The 24,116-nt window shown below is 33.1% G+C and overlaps 1 protein-coding gene across 7 annotated transcripts in view; it reads right to left on the bottom strand.

Moving 5' to 3' along the window:
• Positions 1–24,116, bottom strand: part of Dpyd (dihydropyrimidine dehydrogenase) — a 901,729-nt gene that overhangs the window by 482,209 nt on the left and 395,404 nt on the right. For all 7 annotated transcript variants that reach the window (XM_087212682.1, XM_087212683.1, XM_087212680.1 and 4 more), the window contains one exon: positions 2,201–2,416. In XM_087212682.1, coding sequence (XP_087068808.1) covers positions 2,201–2,416 — 216 coding nt within the window. The remainder of the gene's footprint in view (positions 1–2,200; positions 2,417–24,116) is intronic.

The raw sequence follows: 24,116 nt of genomic DNA on the forward strand, positions 1-24,116 counted from the left end.
AATCAATGCATGTCACCAATAGAGGGAAGACATATTTCTGATTAATCAGAATTCAATTTTTGCAAGCAAAGAAAATAGCAAATTCAAAGCTTTTTCCTTGCCATAATTCTTTACCAATTCCTGATTAACCAACTATTTTTGTTTACATATGTGTATTTAAAGTAGCATACCTACCTAATATAGTCTTTAATTGCTATTTGAGACTGTTTTCCACAACATATTAAACATTTGATTACAGTTTCCCACTAATTCTTAAAGGATGAATTGAAACAAAGACAAATATATTATTAATATTCTACAAGATCATAAACAATTAATTAATGATATTCTAAACCTTAATGGAGTGTACTTTGTTCATTTTTACACTTGGTTTAATGGAACTCTTTCTAAATATTTAGTTTATTTGGGAAGAGAATCGCTCTTCTGATATATAAATATAAAAATCTTTAAGAATTTTTTGTTCTGTATTGACTTTTCTAACTTTTAAGGATTCTCTTGATTTTCTTGATCACACACATAGCATGTTGTAAAGCTGTCAGAATAAGACAGCTGTAATGTTTTAGCCATAATAATGCCAGCTATTGATCCCAGTAAGAGAAAAAAAGAGGGAGAAAATGTGCTTAATGGGGCATGTTTGTTCTCTATTATTTTCTTTGCCTAAGGATAAGGCTGATTTAAATAATGATACTCTTTTCTTAGTCACTAGCTTCACAGATTCTTATACATTAATTATTACTAACTATCAGCTAGTACTGAATATACTGAGAGGTTTAGCATCTACACTTTTGTCAATACATGGTCTAAAAATGCTAAATTCTTCTGCTTTTTTCTAAATTCAAACAATAACTATAAGGACAACACCTTCTTTTGCCTAAAGCATTCTACTTTGAAAACATGCATTTATATGATAAGTGTGCCTCAAAGAATCAATTTCAACTTTAACATGTAGTACATTTCCTGCTATGTATGTCCACTTCTGCTCTGAGTCATATTGCCGCATGAAACTCAGGATATATGTTTTTGGGGAATGATTTTCAAAAATTCATCAAGAAGCTTATTTCCAACATCAATAGATTATAAGGAGAGATTTTTCTTTACATGAATTAAATCTCAGGTTTTATTGCAAACCAAATCAACTGTCTCCATAACTTTGATTTGAGGTATATGTCTTCATTTAAACACTTCCCAAAATCACCAAACAATTAATAGTATCAAAATAAAAAATAAAATGTATGTAATGCGGAAATCTCAGTACTGGGTATATATCCAAAAGAAACCAAATCAACATGTCAAAGAGACATCTGCACTCCTATGCTCGCTTCAGCACTACTGACAAGACAGTGTTTGTGTGTGTGTGTGTGTGTGTATATATATATATATAAAATCACTCACACGTAATATATATTATATATAATATATATATGATGGGATAACATTCAGCCATATAAAGGATGAAAACCTGTCTTTTGTGACAACATGGACGGAACTAGGGATCATTAATATTAGAAGAAATAAGTCAGGCACAGAAAGACAAGTACCCAGGTGATCTCACTCACATGTGAAAGCTAAAAGAGTTGCTCTCAGAGATTGAGAATGGAATGGTCATTAGCAGAGGCTGGAAAGAGTAGAATGGAGGGAGGTAAGGGGAAAAGCTGATCAGTGTGTACTCAGGTACAACTGGACAGAGGTAGAAATTTTGATGTGTTATTGCCAAATAGGTTGACTATAGAAAATAATTAGCTGTATTTTCAAAAAGTGAAAAGAAAGGACTTTGAAAGTTTCTGCCATAAAGAAATGATAAATCTTTGAGGAGATAAATATATGAAACCCGATTTAATTATTACACAGTGTACACATATATCAAAACATCATATGGTATCCTATCAAAATATATAATTTTCAGGGATCAATCAAAACAAATTTAATAAAAAGCCAAAAGTTTGTGATTACTAAATAAATATCACCTTTATATTATAATGCTTCATAAATAATACAAAATGGAAAATATTATGATACACACTGTAGTATGGAACAGATAGAATGGAAAGAAATTAAAGCCAATGTGTAATGATAGGCTTTGTCTAATAATTTAATAACTACTATATCTTGGTCAGAAAATCTTTCTATAATATACTATTTTTATGCTTTAATTAAAATACACACCAGGCATTTAAATATAACTTCAAAAATATTTTCTTACCTTATCAAGAGAGAAAGTTTTGGTCAGGGCAAAGCCCCATCCATCTTCAAAAGCTCTTCGTATCATTGATGTACTGGTAGCTGGAGTTGCACTAGCAAGACCAAAAGGATTCATAAACTTCAATCCAGCCATTTCCACACTAATGTCCACCAGATCAATAGGAGTGTAAAAGAGGGGTAGCTCAGGCTTGGCAGAAACTGATGCTCCATATTGTGACTGCAAAAGACAAACAGCCAATAATTGGTCTTACATCGTATATAAATTATCCATATAATCTTTTACAAAAATGAATGTAACATTTGAATGAACATAGATTACATCAGTCTGTTTACAATGATGAGAACTGGCCAAAAGCCAGTTATCAGTGAACCAAATTCGTATATAATTGTCATTCTTTTCTAATTTAAGAAACAGTATAGACCATTAACAGAAATAAAATCAATTAAACAAACAACTCTATTTAAAACATACAGAGACTCAAACACAAAAGGGAATGATTTTAGAATTTATCTCTTTGCTTCCATTAACCCAGCCTCTTTTTACTTTATTTATGAAAATGTCTCGCTGCTCAGATATACAGACAACAGTAAATCAGGAAGCCTAAATTCAATTTCCAGTAATCTCACCACTGTCTATGCAATTTTACGAAAGCCACCTAACATGCCCCTGTCTTTTGTACTCTGTAGTTTTCAGTATAGCAATAGGAATTCTGGTTACCTAATATCCTACCTCAAAGGGATATTGGAAAATGCAGGAAATCATAAGCCACAGGGAGACATCTAATTTGGAAAGTGGGCAATGCACTCATGAGCATTAGGGAAGTCTGTTGTGTTTTTTCAGAAACCAAACAGGTACCAAACAGTTTATGGTGAAATTTTCAACTGTCACTCAAAATTGTACATTTACTTTTGTTAAATGCTCACTGTAATAATGCTTTCTTTTGGGATTATTGGAATGATTTAATGACAATTCTTATGCATAATACAGGTCACACTGTAGCAAGGTAGAAGCTTGATAAATTATGTTTCTTTATCCCTTTCTGCCTCTCCCACCCTCTGTTCTTCTCTCTGTTTATCTCTGAATGGAAAGTAATATTGAAGAATTTAAAATGGATGAATTTTCCCAGCCAAACTAGTTCCTGAATGGGCAGGGCTTGTTAATTCAAAAGTAGAACTCCTTTCCTTTCTCTGGTGAATCATCACTCAAAAGAAAAGTTATTTGAGCAGAACTTTAATTTTATAGGAGTGTGTCTTGTGTAGATAAAGATTTCCATGACTTGCACAGAAATTATTTCTAGTCCTCCACCACTTATAATGCGAAACAAAGTTCACTTAATATGTAAAAAGGCATCAAACTTGCTAATTGAAAGACTATTGTGTCTCTGGTCTTGTAAAAAGGTGCCAGACAGCATCCAGGCTTCAGTGATGGCAAGCACTCTGTCAGTTAGTATTATATGCTAGGTTTCAAGGGATGTCTTCCTTCTTGTCCCTCCCTTCCTTTTCTCTCTTCTTCTCTTTCCTTTCCTCCCTCCCTCTGTCCCTCCATCCCTCCCTCCCTCTCTTCCTTCCATCCTTCCTTCCTCCCTACTTCCCTCCCTCCCTCCCTCTTTCCCTCCTCTTTTTGCTGTTAATGATCAAACCCAAATATATTAGGTAATCTCTTGAGACTTAAGAATCTCAAGTTTCAGCTCTCATCACAGAACTAATTCCTCAAACATCCTGGTTGTAACCTCCAAATTGAGATTTCCAAGAGACACCTTTTTTCAACACCTTTTAGATAAAGATGCTGTGCTCCTACATCAAATTCAACCTTAAACTGTATCTCAGAGTTAAAGGCATATTACAGTGAATCATAATACATAAACTGTTGAAGTGGCCTATATGTCTATCAACAGATGATTAAGAAAATGTGGTATTTACACACTACGGAGTATATTCTGCCATGGGGGGGGCAGTAGGGGGAGGGAAAGGGGATGAGAAAAAGAATTGAGATGTGTTATGTACAGGTACCAAGTCCCCATGAACAATGTAATCATCATGTAATGGAAACATGTACTAATAAAAAATAAAACCTGAAAAGAAAATAAAAACTGGAATAAAAATACGTTATCCAAAAACATGCCACCTAAAAAATATTCTACCAAAAAAATATGCTACCCAAAAAATATGCTACCCAGATTTCCAGTTTCATAAAATGTTATTCCTCCAGTCATTCAATAGTGTTAGTCAATAACAGATATAAAAAAGCACCTAGGTGTTGAACATGAGACATTAGTTCTGTAAGAGTTCTACTGTAGAAAAGAATGCTATGCTAGCATCAGAAATGACACAGAAGAAAAGAAGGTACTGCCATGAAAGCAGTGCTTGTCATATACTATGTGAAAGAAAAGTGAGGCAACACTATATGTAAATACAAAGTTTTGGATAAATATACACATGTGTATGTAGTTTGTTATATGTCTTTGTTTACCCTTTTATCACAAAAGTTACACAGTAATATGTAAGCCAGAATCATTTCATGGAATAGGAGCTCCAGATGACATTTAATTTAAAAATGCTGTTTGCGTTTTCACTATTGTCAATAATTAACACAAATTAATTTCCATGAAACAAGTAGATTTTAGAATATGCTAAAACAACTGTTTAAATATTATTTTTATTCTAAATGGACAATTTATAACTGTATATAGCTATGTGGTGCAAAGTGATGTTTTGACTTATGAATATAATGTGAAATAATTAAAGCAAGCTAGCTAACATGTCTATCATCTCAAATTCTTTTTTGGGGGAGGTGGCTACCAGGGATTGAACTCAGGTTTTGTGTTTGTGAGGCAGGCAGTGGAACCACTGAGCTAAATCCCCGGCCCATATCATCTCAAATTCTTAATATTTTTGTGATGAGAATATTTGAAATTTACTCTCAGTAATTATATACTGCATCATTAACTATATTTATCATGATGTACGACAGCTATAAAAAGTTCTGCCAGTTTGAGTGAGATTATTTGCCCTTTGACCATTATCTTCCCATGTCCCTGTAACCACCATGACTCTGTAACTAGCATTCTACTTTCTCCTTCTAAGAGTTTGATATTCTTGGATTCCACATGTGAGTACATGCAGTATTTTTCTCTCTGTGCCATGATTACATAATTTAGCATAATGCTTCCTAGTTTCAATCCGCTTATCACAAATGAAAAAAATTTCTTTCTTTTTAAAGCCTGAATACTATTCCACTGCAGATATGTACTACATACTCATGATTCATTCTACTCGATGGACACTTAGGTTGATTCCATAACCTACCTATTGTGAATAGTGCTTCTATGAGCATAGGAATACAGATATCACTTTGAAATACTGATTTCAAAACTTCAGGGTATATATCCAGAGTGGAATTACTAGATAATAAGGTAATTTTAGTTTTGTGAAATGGCTAGGGTAACTTACATTTCCATCAACATTGTACAAGGGCTCCCTTTTACCCATACCCTCATCAACATTTGTAATCTTTCATCTTTTTTATAATAGCCACTTGACAGGTGTTAGATGACACTGTGGCTTTAATTTCATTTCTCTGATGAATATCAATGTTTAAAATGTTTTCCTATGTTTGCAGTCCATTTGCATATCTTCTTTTGAGAAATGTCTATCCAGGTCCCTTGTGTACTACTTCAGGGCTTTTTTGTTTGGTTCCTTATATATTTTAGAATTAATTCTTTATTAGTTGTATGAATTGCAAATGTCTTATCCAATCCACAGGTTGTCTCTGCACATGGTTGATTGCTTCTTTGTTGTGCAGAAGTGTTTTAGTTTGGTATAATCTTATTTGTCTATTTTTGTTTTTGTTGTCTGTGCTTTGGGAGCCACATCCAAGTATCATTGCTCAGACCAACATTATACAGTTTCCCCCATGTTTTCTTCTAACAGTTTCATCACATTTTCTAGTACTGAATTTAATACTTTATCTACTTTGAGCTGGATTTTTTGTATATGGTGTATATGGTGAGATAGGCATCAAAATTTAATTCCTCTGTATGTGTATATTCAGTCTTCCCAACATCATTTTTTGAGATGACTCTCCTTTCCCCATTATATATTCTTGGAATTCTTAAAATCAGTTAGCTATATATGTGTGGGTTCACTGTATCTCAATGGTTGATGTGCCTTTATTTTTCTTGCCAGTAGCATGCTTAAAACAATTTTTGAAAAGAAATAGTGATATTTTAAATCCCATTAAGTGAAGATCAAGGTAAATAACCTGCTTGTTAGTTTTCACCACACACTGTTCTGAATCCATCTTTTCAGTTATAATATTATTCCTAAAAGTTGTTAATTTATAAAACTAGAAAAATCAAAGAAATGATCTACAGTAAAAGCTTTATTTTATAAAAAGAAAACTAAGACCAAAGGAGGTTATAAATGGTTACCTGTAAGATACTCTGTGGCAAAGTCACAACAATATATAAGTATATATTTTTCTGTATTGCTAGCTAGTGTTTTTCAACGAGCTCCCAGAAATTAAATGCTTCAATCATTCTCTGCAACCTCTAGCTGTTCAACATATACTTAAATGGAAAAAGAACAAAAAACTTAAATGATAATTAAAGTTATAAAGAATTGAGTTGAGTATGTTAAAGTAGAGATTAAAGAAAAGCTAGATCTCCACTTTGTAGACTATAAAGAGAAGAAGTAATACTTCTATTTTAGAAGCCTTTTCCAGATATAAGAGACATTGAAAATGAAAGAGAGAGATGTCTAAAGATCATTTGTTTTGTTTTTTTTTTTTGGTACCGGGGATTGAACTCTGGTCCTTGTGCTTGCGAGGCAGGCGGGAAGGATGATTTGTTTTTAAAGTTTGCTCCTTTCCCTTAGAATTATTTTGTAGAGACTGAGTAAATATTTTAGTCACTTAAAATACAATTTCCAAAAATTAACTTGGTGACATAGATTATGAGAAGTTCCAGATTTATATGAGTTTCACTTAAATTTTCGCATTTCATTCGCATCTGCAAATTCCTACAAGGGCTTTCACTACCTATGGAATAAAACATTAACTCCTCAGTATTATATAAACTTAATTTTGATCTGGGCTCTTCTCTATCCTTACCCTTTCTAATTTCATCTCCTACCACTCCCTCACATATCTTATGCTTCAGTTTATTAACTTAATTGCAGTTTCTCAAACCAGACCACATTATGAATACATGTAAGCATTTCAACTATTTTTTATAGGAAGGAGCATGGAGTATTATTTTCTATCTGATTTTAATGCTTGAAAATTCAAATTTTCTGTCCTCAACAATCAGTCTAGCTGTCATCACTAAGAAAAGTTCACTTGCACCCTGCAAGCAATCTTTTCTCTTTTATCATACTCTGTACTTGTTTGCTTAGATGTATGCATCTCCTGCTTAATTTAATTTTACCATAAAACATGGCAGAAAGATGCTCACAAAATTATTATATGTGTTAGGCTAATGACTTTGGGTAATTACCCATTTTTATATGAGTTTCCAGTAACGTGACAATCAGTATAGATGAACTAATCATTTGGAATTTATTTCAAATATATAAATGTTCATTATTCTATGGCTTTAATGTAAAGATTCTCGAAAGGGCCATCTGGTGGGAATAGTAAGTAACTGCTCTGGGTTATTAAATTATGGTAAAGATAAGAATTTTATAATTTAGTCATATAAAATGATATAAAGTTTGGTCAACCTAATAATTTTGCTCTCATCCAGCCTATAATAAAGTGTTTTCCTACCTTTCTTTTACTTTTGACTTCCAGGTTGGAATAGATTTCTCTAATGGCAAGCAATATGAACTAGCCTTAGATGGCTGGTTGTGCAGAAGTATCTCATGAAACTCAAGTGGAAATACACCTGGTCCTCCAGAAAGGGCTAGAATTTCTCAATGAAAGCCACATGAGTCTCTGTTTCTATGTCCACAAACTTCATTCTTTCTCTGCCAGTTGCCTTCCTTCACTTCTTTATCAAGAATGGATGATACTTCATTGGTGCATTCAATTTATTTGCTATTCTAGATAAAAAATACGCAGAATTTAAAAAATTCTGATGTCAACACTACACAGCCTTCATGATAATTACATGAGAATCTCTTGAAGTGGAACTTAACAATTAGTTCCTTAAAAAAAATCAAAGAGATTGCACTGTATATTAAAGGCTAAGAGTCACTTCTCTGGTTAAATGAATGTTATTCCAAAATTTTATTTTTCAGGTTTTGTCATGATTGTGTTAGATGTCTACCATATTCAACAAAGTGGTGACAGAGGTCTGTTCAGAAGGGCAAAATATTTAAACTGCTCAGAAACTCCAAAAGGTGCTTACCCAGAATCACCTCTGACACATATCAATATATTATATAAATATCAAGACTACTGTAAAAACAAAATACTGAATTGATCCTCGAAACTTATAAGATGATTGCCTATAAGCAAGCAATACTTATGGCCCATCCAGTGACAGTATCCTGTTGGTGTTCTCACTTAAGTCACAAATCTTCAAAGTAGTCCCTATTCTTCTGCTAAAGATGAGGGAAATGAGGTTTAAAGAAAGTTTTCTGATATATATATATAGGTAAAGAAAGACCTGACTCAAAGCTTATACTTACTACATTATATCATTTCCCCAATCTAGCATAAATATTATTTTTTAAAAATATCAATGACCTCAAAATTGGGATCTAACCTGAAAGTTTTCATGATGGTTTGACTAACATACACACATTGAGCACAAAAACCTATTATTTTAGCATTACATTATTATTCTTTACCACAGGTTTTATCTGTTATACCTGGTTGGACCATAGAACTTTAGGAGATGTTTTCTTGAACAGTATTTATGTTGTTGAGGAAAAGCAATTCAGGTTGTAATTATATGAATGCATTGTATGAATGAACTTCCCCTTATTTTGCTTTAAAATAAGGCATTTTTTTAAAGAAAGAAAAGTGCTACTAAAAGCAAGACTATTGGTTTCTTTTGATTAGAGAAGAAAACAATTAGCACCACTGTTTCATCCAATCTAAAATCAAACAGCTTTCACTTACTCATTTTCTTTATATTTCATTGTGATATAACTATAATATATTATCATAGAGTACAGCTTTTTTGCAAGCATATATTCTGAGATTATTTTAAGGTAAAGAATAAAAACACTATTGGGTACTTATGGCTAGATTAATTCATGACTTGGATTAATTCATTAATTAACACTAGCCCAGGTCCAGTATATACAGTTATAACATAAAATCAGATTTCATTTCTCCATTTAAGAAATCACTATTAATAATGAAAAATTTAGAAAAGATCTGAGGCTATAGAAAATTTTGTACAAAATAATGATCTTGTACAAATACATCCTGTACAAAAAAGGATCTTTGAAGAACTATGTTCATATTCATCTTAAAAAATTGATTGTAATATGAGTATAGAATAAGATGAGAAAATTAAATGATATTAATTCAAATGCATGTGATATTTCTCCATCTAAACTCTACCAGCACCCCAAATAGCAGCAATTTAGAAACTTAAAGTACTACCTACCATACAAAAGTTCCTCCCTCTTCAACAAGAAAATTATTCCTTTCTTAGTTTGCTTTATTTAACTCAAGCCAAAAATCTGTGTATTATTCTTTGTATCTCTTCTTTCTAAATTCCCATTATGTTCGGTCAGAAATCTAAAAATTTTGCTACTATTATCAGTCCAAAAATTATCTCTTGGTAGGATGATTTCTTACTGGTTTCCTCATTTTGCTTCCCTCCTACTTGAATCCATGCTTTGCACCAGAATAGCCCTTTCAGAGCATAAGTGCCATGTATTAGGCCCTTGCACAAAACTTTTTCATTAGTTTCTCACTGATTTTTGTTAATATTCAAACTCTTTGCTACAGCATACATGATCCCTTCATGATCTGATCCCGCTATCTAAACTTGCACAAAATCACCAATAAGCCTGGTGAACTTTTAAAATATTATGCCACTTATTTATGTTTATTTAATATAAACATACACATCAAATATATTATTATATATATATATATATATATATATATATATATATATTATACAAAACGTGATTTCCACCAAACTGTCTTTTCTTGGATATCTGGACTTAAGATTCCTTCTTCCTAGTATAATCTTTTCTCATCACTTTATTTTCACATAAACTCTTTGTTTTGTTTTGTTTGGTACCAGGGATCGAACTCTGGTCCTTGCGCTTTCAAGGCAGGCAGTGGAACCACTGAGCTAAATTGCTAGCCCTCCATGTAAACTCTTTTCCCACTACCAAGGACTATGTATATTTTTAAAATTTTAAGCCATCTAAGGTTGTTTCACCAATGAGCCTGGTAAACTTCTGAAACACGAGTCCTAAACCTTATGCGTCTCCTGATTTAAAGTGTTTCTTTGACATAAGCAACTTTTCTGTAATATTTTTCAAATGTAGGGAACACAGAAGTAAGCAAAGTGCATTTTCTTTCCTTTGTAAATAGTATTGTTTTGTTATTGTTTGTATATTTATATATCAAGAGCAGAATTATTACACATACCTTTTTTCCATAGATTTATTGAGGTATAATTAATAAAAAACATAATGCATATAGTTTTGTGATTGCAGTGGTTTGAGAATGGTTTGTCTCTATGAAAATTCACTTTGAGGCATAATTTCCCAACACACTAATGTTGAGAGGTGTGGGTAGAGTGAGGTGTCTGGGCCATTCTTGGTCTGTCAGAATAAAATTAGTTACCAAGAGAGTGGGTTATTATAAAGCAACGTTACCGCTTGTATTTTGCTTCTTCCACACAATTTACATGTCCTTTTGCTTTTCTCCCATGCATGGAGAAACACAAGATCCTTACCAGAAATCAAGTAGATGTGGCCATCTGATCTTATACTTCCAACAGCTTGAACTGTAAGAAAAATTCTCCTCTTTAAAATTACCCAATGTCAGGTATTCTATTATCACAAGAGAAAATGGACTAAGAGAGTAAGTTTGGAGTATCCTTCCTCTCTCATTTTTTTCTTCCTTTTTTTTCTATCTGTTCTTACTTCTATCCCTTATTGTGAGAAGAGCAATTTACAAGAGATCTACACTTCTAACAAGTTCTTTAGTATACAATTTCTTATCTTTATTTGTAGGCACTGCGTCATAGTTACTCTTGAGTTTATTCATCTTATTCACCCAAAATAACATGCCTCTCATTGTATTCCCTAGTGACTACCATTTTATTGTCTACTCCTACAACTTTGACCACTATAGATGCCTCAATTAAGAAGAATCATGCAGCACATGCCCTGCTGTAACACTTCATATAATCTTTTCAGGTCCATCTATGCTGTCTCAAATGATAGGATTTCCATCTTTTTACAGTTGAATGATATTCTACCATATGCTGAAGGCAGGAAAAAGTTTCTAACTTTGGTGGCCATGGAAGGCTTCTTCAATGAGCAACATCTCAACATGTACCAGAAGAAAGTGAGCAGAGATACGTGTGTCGTTTGTGTACTTTTAGTTGTAGTCTAAATGAACGAATGGTTCTATTTATCAACTGATAATAATAACATTGGTTTCTATTACATCCTGTTAATTATACTATCATTTATTAAGTTAATGCAAGATAGATTACTAATCACAGTCTCTATTTCATACAACATGTAATGTTTATTCAAAGAACAAAATAGAAAGTTAACTTAAGAAATGGTTTTAAATTACATAGAGCCTCCCCTCAAAATAAATAACATGTTGACAAATTTTCAAAACTGTCAATCAAGAAGGTAACAATTGCCATATTCAGAGGCTGGGGGGCAAAGGTGGTGACACTGCTGACAAGATGTCAATGGCTCGAGTCAGAAAAGCCTCGTGACCGGCACAGGGTGGTGCCTGACAGCGAATCTATGAGACACAAAGGAGTCAGTATGATCAAGGTAAGAGTGATGAAGGTAAATAAAAGAAGCTGACATTTACGAAAGGTGACAGCAGTGATGTTAAATATTAAGACTTGAAATAAAAAGCTCAGAACTGTAAGTCAACAATATAACCACCAATATCTGCTTTTGTGTTAACTGGTAACCCTTGCATTTCCGGAAATGTCTCGGAAATAGGCTAAGGTGAGGATGGAATACAGGGGAAAAAACCAGTGTAGGTGTTCTGAGATCACTTTTAAATGGGAAGAACAATGCTTATGATAGAGGATGATTGTGAGGATCAAATGAGAAAAATTATAGAGCACTGGCAAATTCATTTCCATCCTTCTGCTCTCATATTAACTCTACCCCATCAACAAGCATTTTTTAGTATTTTAAGCTAGTGTCTACCAACACTGAGGCAAATGAACTTGGACAATCTGTTCCCTTAATCCTATGTCCCATAATCTATAAATTTCAAAAGCATACATAATTTTTCAATCATACTTAAAAAGTGTCTAGTATAACAGGTGATTTATTGGCCATATGAGGTAAATATTGTTTTATGCAGTGAAGGTACTATAGATGACATCACTGACAAAAAATTATCTTGAAACACATCCCCCTGGGATATTATCTGGAAAACAGTGACTATAGTACATGGTGAATGATGTAAAATAAAATAAGGTAAAATCTGAGAACTGCTTATATAAATGACAAAAAAATTTTTTTTTCAACTGGAGATCACCCAGGATTGTACTGAAAAAACAGCAGAGCTGAGAGTTGAAAAATTGGGGTTTAGCCTCAGAACTGTCACTGTTGACTTAATAAAGGTGTTGTATTTTCTCCTGTTCTCCTCTTCCCCTTCCTTCTCGTCCTTACTCCTCCACCTCCCCTCTTCCTTCCTTCCACTTCCTCTGTCCCTGCCACCTCCTTATCCTTCTTCCCAATATTATGCCTGTATTTGTCTCTTTGAGTACCTTTACTAATTTTTCAAGCCTTTTCAGATAATTTTATTGTTGGTCTATTGTCCTAAGTGAGATATCCTACTACTTTATTATTTTAAAGTCTGAATTTTAGGTTCTTAATCCATATATCACCCATTGATTCAAATAATCTCCATGACCATACTGATCTCAACTAAATTCAACATTATTTTATTAATTTGTAAAATGTGAAAAATAATCCATTTAATTCTTAATATTACATGCATGCTAAGCCTCTAAAATGAATCAGTCAATGGGTCTTCAATAAAATAAATTATTTAGTTTCAACATATATAATTTAGGATTTAGAACCATGCAAAATTATAATTTTTTTCCTTTCTATAGTAAGGTTTAAGATAATGTATTGGCAGTTTTAAAAGTTATTTAATCCTCCAACTAGGAATGCCACTTCTGTGATTACACTGATTTGTCTCAGAAACATAAGTGAAAAAAACAAAAAGGCAACACAGTATTTTAAAAGGTTCTGATGCAGAATTAATGAGTAAACCAATCACAACATGCAATCAGGTCACTTAATTTTCAGACTTACATCACATCACTTCGATCTGGATATTTTTCATTTAGATCCTTTACAGCTTAAGTTTACTACATCACTGAATGCAAAGGAATAGAGTTCAGGTCAAAATTTCCAATTAGGCGATTTGCTTTAGAATTTCACCTAGCAAACTAAAAGTTTTCTGTGCTTTCTTTTACTGTGGTAGGTCACTAACCCCAGGCATCAGGACATTGTGAATTTGACATGGGATCCATAACATTTACAGTCCATTTGGACCTGGTGACCCTGCAGTGGCTAACTTCTTTCATGCTCTCTCAGCATACTCTGCGGTTAGGTTCCCTAATGCAGGGGTCAAATTTTGGGGGTCTGATTATTTTTTCTGTCCATTCTAATCTTGAGTTATCTCTGCCTGAAGTAGCAATCTACTGCTATATTGGTAAGGAACTATTCTGTTTTTATAGAGACAATTTCATTTTAAATTACTTTTCAGGTCAAATGCTACTGTTTCATAAAAGTTTGGAACCCTATACAAAGTCAATAAAAAGCATTAAAATTATTTATCAGACATGATACTTTCTTCTGCTATCACTAACCAGGTAGTTTTGTTTTGATAGGTTCATTAGGTATGGGCTTATTCCTCATTTTTCCTTGATTTCCTTTTATAACATATAGAAGTTATTAAAAATAAATCCCCCATCATATAGAAAAAGCTACACACTATCATAAATAGAATTTTAATAGAAAAAGTGTCAAGTCTCTGATGGATAATAATTATTTTTTAAATATTAGGGAACACATAACTAATAACCCTGAATTTACCATCAAAGAGGTAAATTCTATAGCCAGCATTATACTTTATTGTGTTTATTTATAAGCAGCTGAAATAGACTTCATTTTTCAATGACTGTAAGCAAATTTGACTTTACTACTTGGCGCACAAGGGATAAAACTGAGATCACATACATTTCTAATACTAGTTAAGTTTAAATTCTCAGCTTCCTATGAAAGCAGGCTGAAGCCACCTTAAGCAATCCCGACAATGTGGAAAACTTAGTATCAAAACAGCATTTAGCCATGACATGCTTCAGTATTATTTTTTGCAGGTTATTACTATCTCAGATAGAATCCATTATGATTTAAAACTGTCTTTTTATTGATATTCATTGTTTTTCCACCTGACAGTGGCCAATGATTTATATCAATCTTCTCTTAGCATAAGAATTAAAGAGTTTGCAATATATCTTAAACTGAAGGACACTTTTTCAATAAGTCTCAAGATTTTAATACAGCTGTCATTTTGAAAGCCTTACCTCTTCTCAGTTGGAAAGGGCTTAGAGAAGAAGGCGGCTCTGTTGATAAGATTGTTTTTATCTGAAGCAGTGGAAGATTCAAAAATTGGTACAACATATCGATGATGCCTTTTTTAAGGCATTTTTATTTTTTAAGTGCAAAAACACTGCAGTCAGCTGTCAATCATTAAACAACAAAATGAAGTCCTTTGCCTGGTCAGAAGATTTGCAACTGTACCAATGCTGGTAAACTAACCACCAAATTATAGCCTTTTCTCCTGCCTCACCCAGATTTTACAGGGGCTGCACACCCAAATAAATGCCTCTTGGCTACCCATTCATCTAACAGCTGGAAAGATGACACTTGACATTTGGAAACTTTCCTGTGAAGATTGCTGCAAGGCTTTCCCATTAGCTTCCTGGTGAGACTGTAAGGTCGAATAAGCTGCCTCAAAACCTGCAAAGGGTAACGGAAATACTCTAATATTAAGCCTATGCAATTTAAATTTCTAATTCTCAAATCATAGTTCTTCAGATATTGTGGAAACCATTGGTATAAGTCAGGGGGAAGAAATGCCTTTGAAGATGTGGAATTAAAGTGATATTTTAGGCACTGATAATGATAACATATGTCTTTTAAAGTTAGGACAGAATGTCTTCTAAGTAGAGTTGGGCATAATAAGTTCTTGTAAGTTTGCTTTTTAAAACCCTTGACCGTTGTATTTTTAGTAACTGTTCACCTTTGTTCAGAGTAGAGATCTTTAATGGTTTGTTGGTTTTTATTTTCATATCCTAAAATTATTGAGATGCCTTTAAAATTTTTATAGTCTAGCATTGTGGGTTCATTTTGAAAATCAGAGAGACTGATGTTCTGGTTTAGGTTTAAAACGTTCCCCCAAGTTTTGTGTGTATGGAAGGTGATCGCCTCAAGGAGGCGTTATTCTCATCACTGGATTTATCCATGGAGGAGTTTTGTAGTTCAAAGTACTGTGAGAAGGTGGGCCCTGGCTGGAGGCAGGTTACTGGGTGTGATCTGGAAGGAGGAATATTCGTTCCTGTTTCTTCCCTTCTGTCTCTGGTTCCTGGCTGCCATGTGTTCCTCCACCACATTTTTATGCCATGGTGTTTCTGTCTTTAGCCAACCAATCAAATGCTTCATTGTCTGGAAACCATAAGCCAAAAACAATCTCTCCTCCTCTAAGTTACAGGTGTTTCATATTTTGTTCCAACAGAAAAGTGACTGATACATGTAATATAAAACTAAAGTAGTATAACTGCTATTATTAAAAAAATGCTATAATCTTATAACTCTGATATAAATGCATAAACTGCCTCTTACACTTCAAATTAGTAACTTTTAATAACTTCACTGTTCATTAATGATGTTGGAAAGACAAAAGTCACCACAGAATCTGAAACTGTAAAATTGGCAAAAAATGTGAAAGATTCCATTCACTGAAATAAGTTCACACAATTCAATTTGCTGACTTTAATTCTGAATGTTCTGTCTTCAGTGTTTTTATAGTAGTCTGTTCTTACATATTAAATAAATGCTTCTCAAGTGAAAGATTTCCTAAATGTTCTTATTTGTTTTTCTCACAATCAGGCCTCCCTAAATTTTCAGGAATGTCCAATTGTAGATGAAATTAATAATATGATTAAAGAGGAAAATGAACGATTTGAAAGGCATTGAAGAAATAGTACACATTATATAATTTCAGTTTTGAGTTAATTATCATCGATGAATGGAATCATTTTTTAAGTCAATTTGATGATGCTAAGTGGTATCTCTTCAGTAAATGACAGATAAAAAATCCTAGGGGTGCATATGTCATGACTGGAAATCACAAACAAACACAGATATAAACCTAGGGTTCCCATTTCATTCTATCTCCAAATCTCCCAAAAGGAAGCTCATCTCACACAAAGAAAATAGAATACTTAGAAATGATTGTACTTCTTTCTCCTCTAAGTAAAATCAAAACTACCATTTTGTACCCACTCTACAGTACGTTTATGGCATGAATTTGTCTCTGCTAGGTACTGAAATCACAAATTCTTTTCACACAGCCTATTGAACTGCCATCAGATGGTAATGACTTTCTGTCACTCTCGACCTGGGGCAGATCTGAACTAGTGACCAAGAGGTTAAAGGCTCTGTATCTCATTACCAATCCCCTGAGATGCCTAGTTCCCTCAACAACTAGTGCTTCTTTTTGTGTCTCAATCGAATCAGAATGCACAAAAATCTCAAACAAGAGAAAAGTAGGTTAGCAATGCAAGAAATTCATGATATATTTGAAGAAGTTCTTAAACACCTATTTCAAAATATACCCATATATTAAACACAACTGAGCAGAATCACAGTAAACTATAAAATAACTTCATTATAATTGTCAATGGTATATTGTAAAAGCCTCACTATTACAGAAAAATTACAGAAAATTAAAACCAAAGACACTTGTGCTCAGTGATTTACAGAGTTAAAAAAATACTTTGGATCTAATATGATGCCAGAATATTAATCTGTCTGCCTTGTGTGTCTGTGCTAAGATAGTTCTGCCATATAAATTAGTTTAAGGGGAGACTGACAAATTGGAAAGAAAAATTTAGAATCATAAATTGAGTAATAAAAATAGTATTAGGCCCCTCAAAATGGATACTTTCTTTAGCAGTATAGCATGTTTTAATAAAGGATAAAGTTTGCAGAGGAACAAAAGGGTATTGTTTAGGAACCATCATATAGGCAAACTCATGAATATAATATGTATACAATAGAAATAATGAACCTAAACCATTTGTGAGAAAATTAAATTTTTTGTTATTGTTGAAAGGTATTGTCAAATACTAACTGCCAGTTAACAGTATTCTGTAATAATTCAATTATTGTGACAAAATATTCAATAACTCCCGAAGATAGAGTTAATAGATATAGATATACTTACTAAAACTTTGTAAAAATATTTAATACCACAATCCTCTTTGCTTTCCTTTGTATTTCCCTACAAATGTTTGAATTTCTTTCTGGAAGAAAATATGACTTCTTTAACTTTTTCATTTCTGACTCATCTTTTATTGTGAAAACATAGTTTTTTATTGATACATTTTAGATACACAAAATGATGACATTCATCCTAAGGAATTTGTATCTGTACATGAAATAACTTGCTTCTTTTTTCCCAACCTCCTCCCTTCCTTTCAACTTCTCTTCCCCTTCTTATTTACAAAAGCTCTTTCTATTCTTCTTTTTTCTTGTCCCTTCCTTCTTTTCCCTCTCCCTACTTATCTTTAAAAAGAGACTGTATAAATTATTTCTTTTATTTGGATTTCTACTTCTACTTGTAGTCCTATATTTATTCTTCCACCAATAACTCTTTTTTTCACTCTTGTCTTTTGCCTATGTTTATATTTCTGCCCCTACAACTACTTGCATCACAGCTACTGGAAATTTAGTTGATCCCTTTTACTCTTCATAACAAATGTTATGATTTTATAACAGTATATCTAAACGAAAATGAATGCAAAACAGAATTATTTTTATTTTAGTTTGGACTTTTTTATCACAGTATATCTAAAAGAAAATGAATGCAAAACAGAATTATTTTTATTTTAGTTTGGACTTTTTCTGAGGCAGGGTCTTCCTATGTAGTTCAGATTGGCCTTGAACTCACTATGTAGCTCAAGCTGACCCTGAACTTGGAGCAATCCTCCTGCCTCAGCCTCCCAAGTTCTGGGATTACAAGAATGTGCAACACGTTGGTTTATGTAAAATAAAATTTTTATTGAGTACTGATATGACCAAAGAATAACTCTACTGATGTAATCAAACCAGTAGCTTTTGAGATAATTTCTGTGCACATACAATTATTTGATAAAAATACTATACATTTATAAGAACTCCTCAGCATTAGCATGACTACTCTAGGGAACACAAGTTCTGATCTGGAATTAAAAGTGAGAGGAATTTAACTTGTGCTATCTCTCCAAGTTTGTTCTCTGTGAGAGGATATAACATATTGATATCATATATACTTAGTCTTCACTTTTTTTCTAAACAAATCTTTCTTTTTATGTATTGATCCTACTTGTAAATGATGTGGGTTTGTCCACTGATAGTGCTTTAAAGTGTTCCTTTTGATGCTTTTGTTAAGAAGGACTTGGGGTCCCTTATGGGTACTTAGTAAAGTTGGTTGACACTCACAGACAGACTGGACAACCTTTTTCTCCTTTTCCTCCACAGATCATAAAAGGATGGCCAAGTAGTGCTGAATCTTTACAACCAATAAGGGCCTCCAGTGTCCCTACGAATTTTCTACTCCTGCCAGCTCAATGGTGTGCTCCTCAAGAGTAAGTTGTATGTTCCTTACCCTTGTGTTGGTTATAAACACAAACAAATATTGGATAAATTAATAAATTACATGAACATAAAAAGACAGTGTTAATTCTGTAAAAGCTAAGGTGAATGTTTTCAAGATATGATAAAAATGAGTTACCCACCCCAAAAAAGAAATGTCAAATTAAGGGTGAAATAAACCAGTGAAATGACTGCAGGGCAACAATACAGAAACCCAGGATACTGCTTTGCTGTTTTCTGAAGGTTCTGCTCCACTTTTCAAAACAAAAATGGAAGTTGCAGATAGTATATTACAGGTAACTTTTGATAAGATACATAATGGAACACCAACTATTTTATACAGAAGGCCTTAGATTAGCCCTATATTAAAAAAAAGGAAAATGAGAAACTATTTGCATGCTTGGGATAAGCTTTATGAATAAATAGATGTTTTTAAAATTTCTACATTTAACTTTTTCTAACCAACTAATTACTGAGTTTTGTTTTCATAGGATAGGCAAACTTTTTTGTACTTTGTGTTTTTAAAAATTAATGTTCTGATTTGTACAATTTGTATTATTAATGAATGTTCTGGATTTACCTATATAATTAAAGTAACTTATTTTTACCCTCAATTAACAATTAGATTTAGGTCTTTAATCATACGGCTAATTTTCCCTCTATTTGCTTTCTCTGGAAGTTAAAAGATGTAGCATGTTCATATTCTTAGAATTTCTTTGTCCACTTAATCATTCTGGCTAAAGTATATTTTTAACCAGAACTAATTTATACACAGAACCACAATCTTCTGATTTCTCCAGAGGAACTTACAGGCAAAGTTATAATGTATTATTATATTTTGAAATTTTAATACACACACACTGAAGGGGAAAGTGTCAAGGCTTGCTTGCTAATTGGCAAGAAGAATAATAACCTAGGGTTGAAAAGTACCAGGAAAGGCATTTAGTAAAGGGGATAAGAACAAACATGTGTGGGTTCAAATCCTGGTTTCAAGATACTGACCTTAAACAGGGTTTAACTATTTTAGCCTTTAGTATTAAAAGCTGTGAAATAAGAAAAATGATATACACTATACAGGGTCATTGCAAAAATAAAGTACAATGTCTAATACTTGCTAAACAAATTGTGGCTATTGTTACAGTGACTGACAAATGAATACAAAAGGTTATGTTCCAAGGAAGACAGAACTCAGGGACCAGTTCTTTCTCCAGTAATTCTAGCCAAAGTTATCTCTGCTCTTCAATTACGTTAGTATTCATCATCTGTGGTATAGTTATTTTTTATTATGTCATATCATGTATTTCTCTCTTTTTTCCAAAGGGTAATCCTTGAATTCATATGTTATAAGCTTCTTAAGAGAAACTATGGTTCATGTGTTGATGGGCATCATTTTCTCCCTGAGTACGGAACTTTTACCTGTCCATCTTTCCAGATAAATGCATGTACACATATACACACACACACAATAAATAAGTCCATTAGAAATACACCAATAAAAATAGAAATAAATTTTACATTTAAGATTTTTCTCATCTAGCTATAGTCATTTTTCAGTTACATTCCTTGGGCACACTGTCAAAATTATCCTTGATACTCAGAACTTCTCATTTAAGTGGTAGAAGAAAAATGCCTAGACTTCAGAATATCATACTATTAAAATTACTTAAGGTGAAGTCATATTGGATCACTTATCAGTACAAGTAATTAAATAAAAGTAAGTATATTTATTTTTAATTACATATTTTTTGACATTGAACTGTGTCACACATTGAATAAGAAAGATAAATAATGTTAAGTACCTCCACTTACTGTAAGCTTTAACAATTCTGAACATATGAAATACTTGAGAATTTTTTTATGAAAAAAGTAAGCTTATTACTAAACAATAATAGCTCTTCACAAGGGAAAAGTTGATAAAGTGGGATATATTTTTCTGCACATTAATACCAAATATGACACTTCCACTACCATATGCAAATACCTTCTACCACATTATCTATCTCAAATTAGAAATATAAGCTAGGTAAGCCATCCTGCTGCAGCTCCAGCAGAATTACAGATCTTCCTCCCATCCTTCCTACAGATTCTCTATGTTCAGGGCCTCCACTAGCCTTCTCTGTTCTCTTGAGTGAATTCCAAGGCAGCTGGGACACAGGTGCAAAGCTTAAGGAGCAAGCAGAGAGGACCTCTGTGGCGATTCAAGGAAGGCACTCTTTCCTCTCCACAGAAGCAGCACAACAGAAGGGTCTACCATCTGGGAAGTGGAGCTTGTGCTAGGTGTTAGCCAGATGGCGCCCTTTTCTGGGCATTCCTTGGCCAGTGAGCAACCTAGAAAATCTTTCCCAGCAGGCCTCTTTAAGTTCCTTCAATTCTTATCCCTTGGTATTCTTAAAATTTTTCTTTTCTTTTTTTTTTTAACTTGTTCTTGGATTTTGTGAAGCCTTTGCTGACTCTACGTTTTGATACTTTCATGCAGACAGATCTATCAATCACTATCTCTTCCATGATATCTCTATATCTTTGTATGTTTGATTGTTATGTCTTTATTGTATTTGACATATTTACATACCTGATTCCTTATTAGATTGTGACCCTTTTCTTACTTTATAAAGAAACAAGTATATTTGGCTGATAATATTAGAGGACAGAATGTCCAAAAATCTTGGCACCTACCTGCACACAGTGAGGGCCACCTTTGCTACATCAGGACATGTAGAGAGGTAGAAAGAAAACCAGCCAGGTACAGAAGGAGCCAAGCATACGAAGTGGCTTCACTTTATAACAATCCTCTCTACCAAGAACTAACTGGTCTTTTGAGAACTACATTAATACCCTCAAAGGTGATGCCTGTAAGACATAATCACCTTCCACTACCACTAGACTGTGACATTCTTAATAGCAAGTCTTATGTTTTGATTTCCATTTACAAGCCTAGTGATTAGTACTACTTATAAAAATATTTCATATTGAATGAAAGAATGCATCCATGCATGAATGACTTCAAGGGCAGACAGATGTATGTATATGGATGAATAAATGAATCACTAAAATAAAATGCTTTTTTAACTACCCGAAATAGCTTATTTCAGTTGTCTTCTGTAAATATTGTAAGCTTTAAGGTTTTATTTTATATATTTAAAAAAAAATCTTCTATTTTATAATTTTTCTGATCTTATTTTAGTCATCTGAAAGGATAGTTTCTAATAACCCACAACAACAAAACAAGCAATGAAAATTTATACAGCAGGCTCCATCCAAGAGCTTTCCACAAATTCTCTCATATAACCTTCCCTATAATTTAGTAGAATAGTAACTGCAGTTATCATTGTTTATTTATCAATAAATCACTTATTTATCCCTCAGAAGACCATGCCCTAGAGGGATGAAGTAACTTGCCCAAGGTCACACAGTTTTACAGTATTTAAACTGGGTCTGAAATCTGCTCTTTAGTTCAGAGACCAAACTTACAGTCACCATGTTACACTTCTCCTTATTTATTCATTTTGGTATATTCCCAATGTCAAGTATGGAGCCCAACAGCTGGTACTCAATAAGTGGTAATTGAGCAGATTAACTAATGAAATTTAAGTGAAGCTCTCTTCAGATAACTATGGGAATTACTGAGATCCCAACATGGACATTTTTAAATAATCACATTTATCTAAAAAAGCATATTACAAAGAAATGCTAAATACTCAATTGCAGTGAATGCATGCATTAATTTATGGTGTACGGTTTAATTAAATCATTTGAAAATACTGTATAGTAGTATACTAATGTGAAATTTGACAGTGTTATAAGCATTCATTCACAAATACACTTAATAACTTTTAGAGATTATTCTTCATGAAACTGTAAGAAAAATATTTATGTTAGCTTAACATGTAACAATTTCATTAATTTTAAGTTTTCTATAAATTTATTAAAGATTATTTCATTCTATAAATTTTCACTGTTTAATACATAAACATATTCTTATCTTGAGACTATAACAGTAAACAAGCACAGTCACTAGCTTATGTAGAAACAGAAGACCAAAAAGCAGGCATCATTCACGCAACACACTGGAAGGTGAGGTCACAGACTTCTTGGAAGAGGAAGCAGAACAAACCCAGAAAATTAAGTGGTATCCAGCCATAAGAAAGGGGTGGAGTAGTGGAAAGGCCTAGGGTTTAGAGAAATCTTGGGTTTTTTGGGCAAATTCAAATTAACACCACAAGGTAAAGAGTCTGAGGGTTATTCTTAGAGCAAAGAAGAGCCACTGAAGGGATTTAAATGAAGAAAATAGGATCAAGCTTGTATTTTAGAAAGATGACTCTGACAGGATAGGGACACTGGATTTAACAGAAGAGAAAAGGGAGTCATATTCTAGGTGGCCAGAAAGGCCAAATAGCAGTGTGGAAGAAGGACTGCCATTGTCCCTGCCTTCTTTTCTTGGCTTTATCATCACTGCTTAGCACTTTGCATCTGATTCTCTGCCAGGAAAGTACATGTGTTCTATTTGACACAGATTTTTACCTGTTTTCCATTTGTACTCCATTTTAACTTGTTTGAGAAGTTGAAATCCAAAACTCATATTGGGTATGGATTTTAAAATTTTTTATTTTGAACACTGTCATTGCTAGCAATATGTATTTTTAAAGCATGTGCATGATTTTCTTCATCTTACTAAAGGTCTGTTATCTTTCTTTCATTAGTCTGTGGGAGCTAAATACAATGATTCTTCATTTTCTTTTCATACACTTCTCTCGACTTCAGGAAAGTTAAAGTAATGATGAAAACAAAAAGAAAGGTAGTGTTAAGAATTTGTTAGTATTTAACAAACACAACGGTCATGAGAATCCGTA

This window comes from Heterocephalus glaber, unplaced genomic scaffold (assembly GCF_053883595.1).
Source record: "Heterocephalus glaber isolate CG9 unplaced genomic scaffold, H.glaber_assembly_v1.0 deba00001442, whole genome shotgun sequence".
NCBI classification, from domain to species: Eukaryota; Metazoa; Chordata; class Mammalia; order Rodentia; family Bathyergidae; genus Heterocephalus; species Heterocephalus glaber.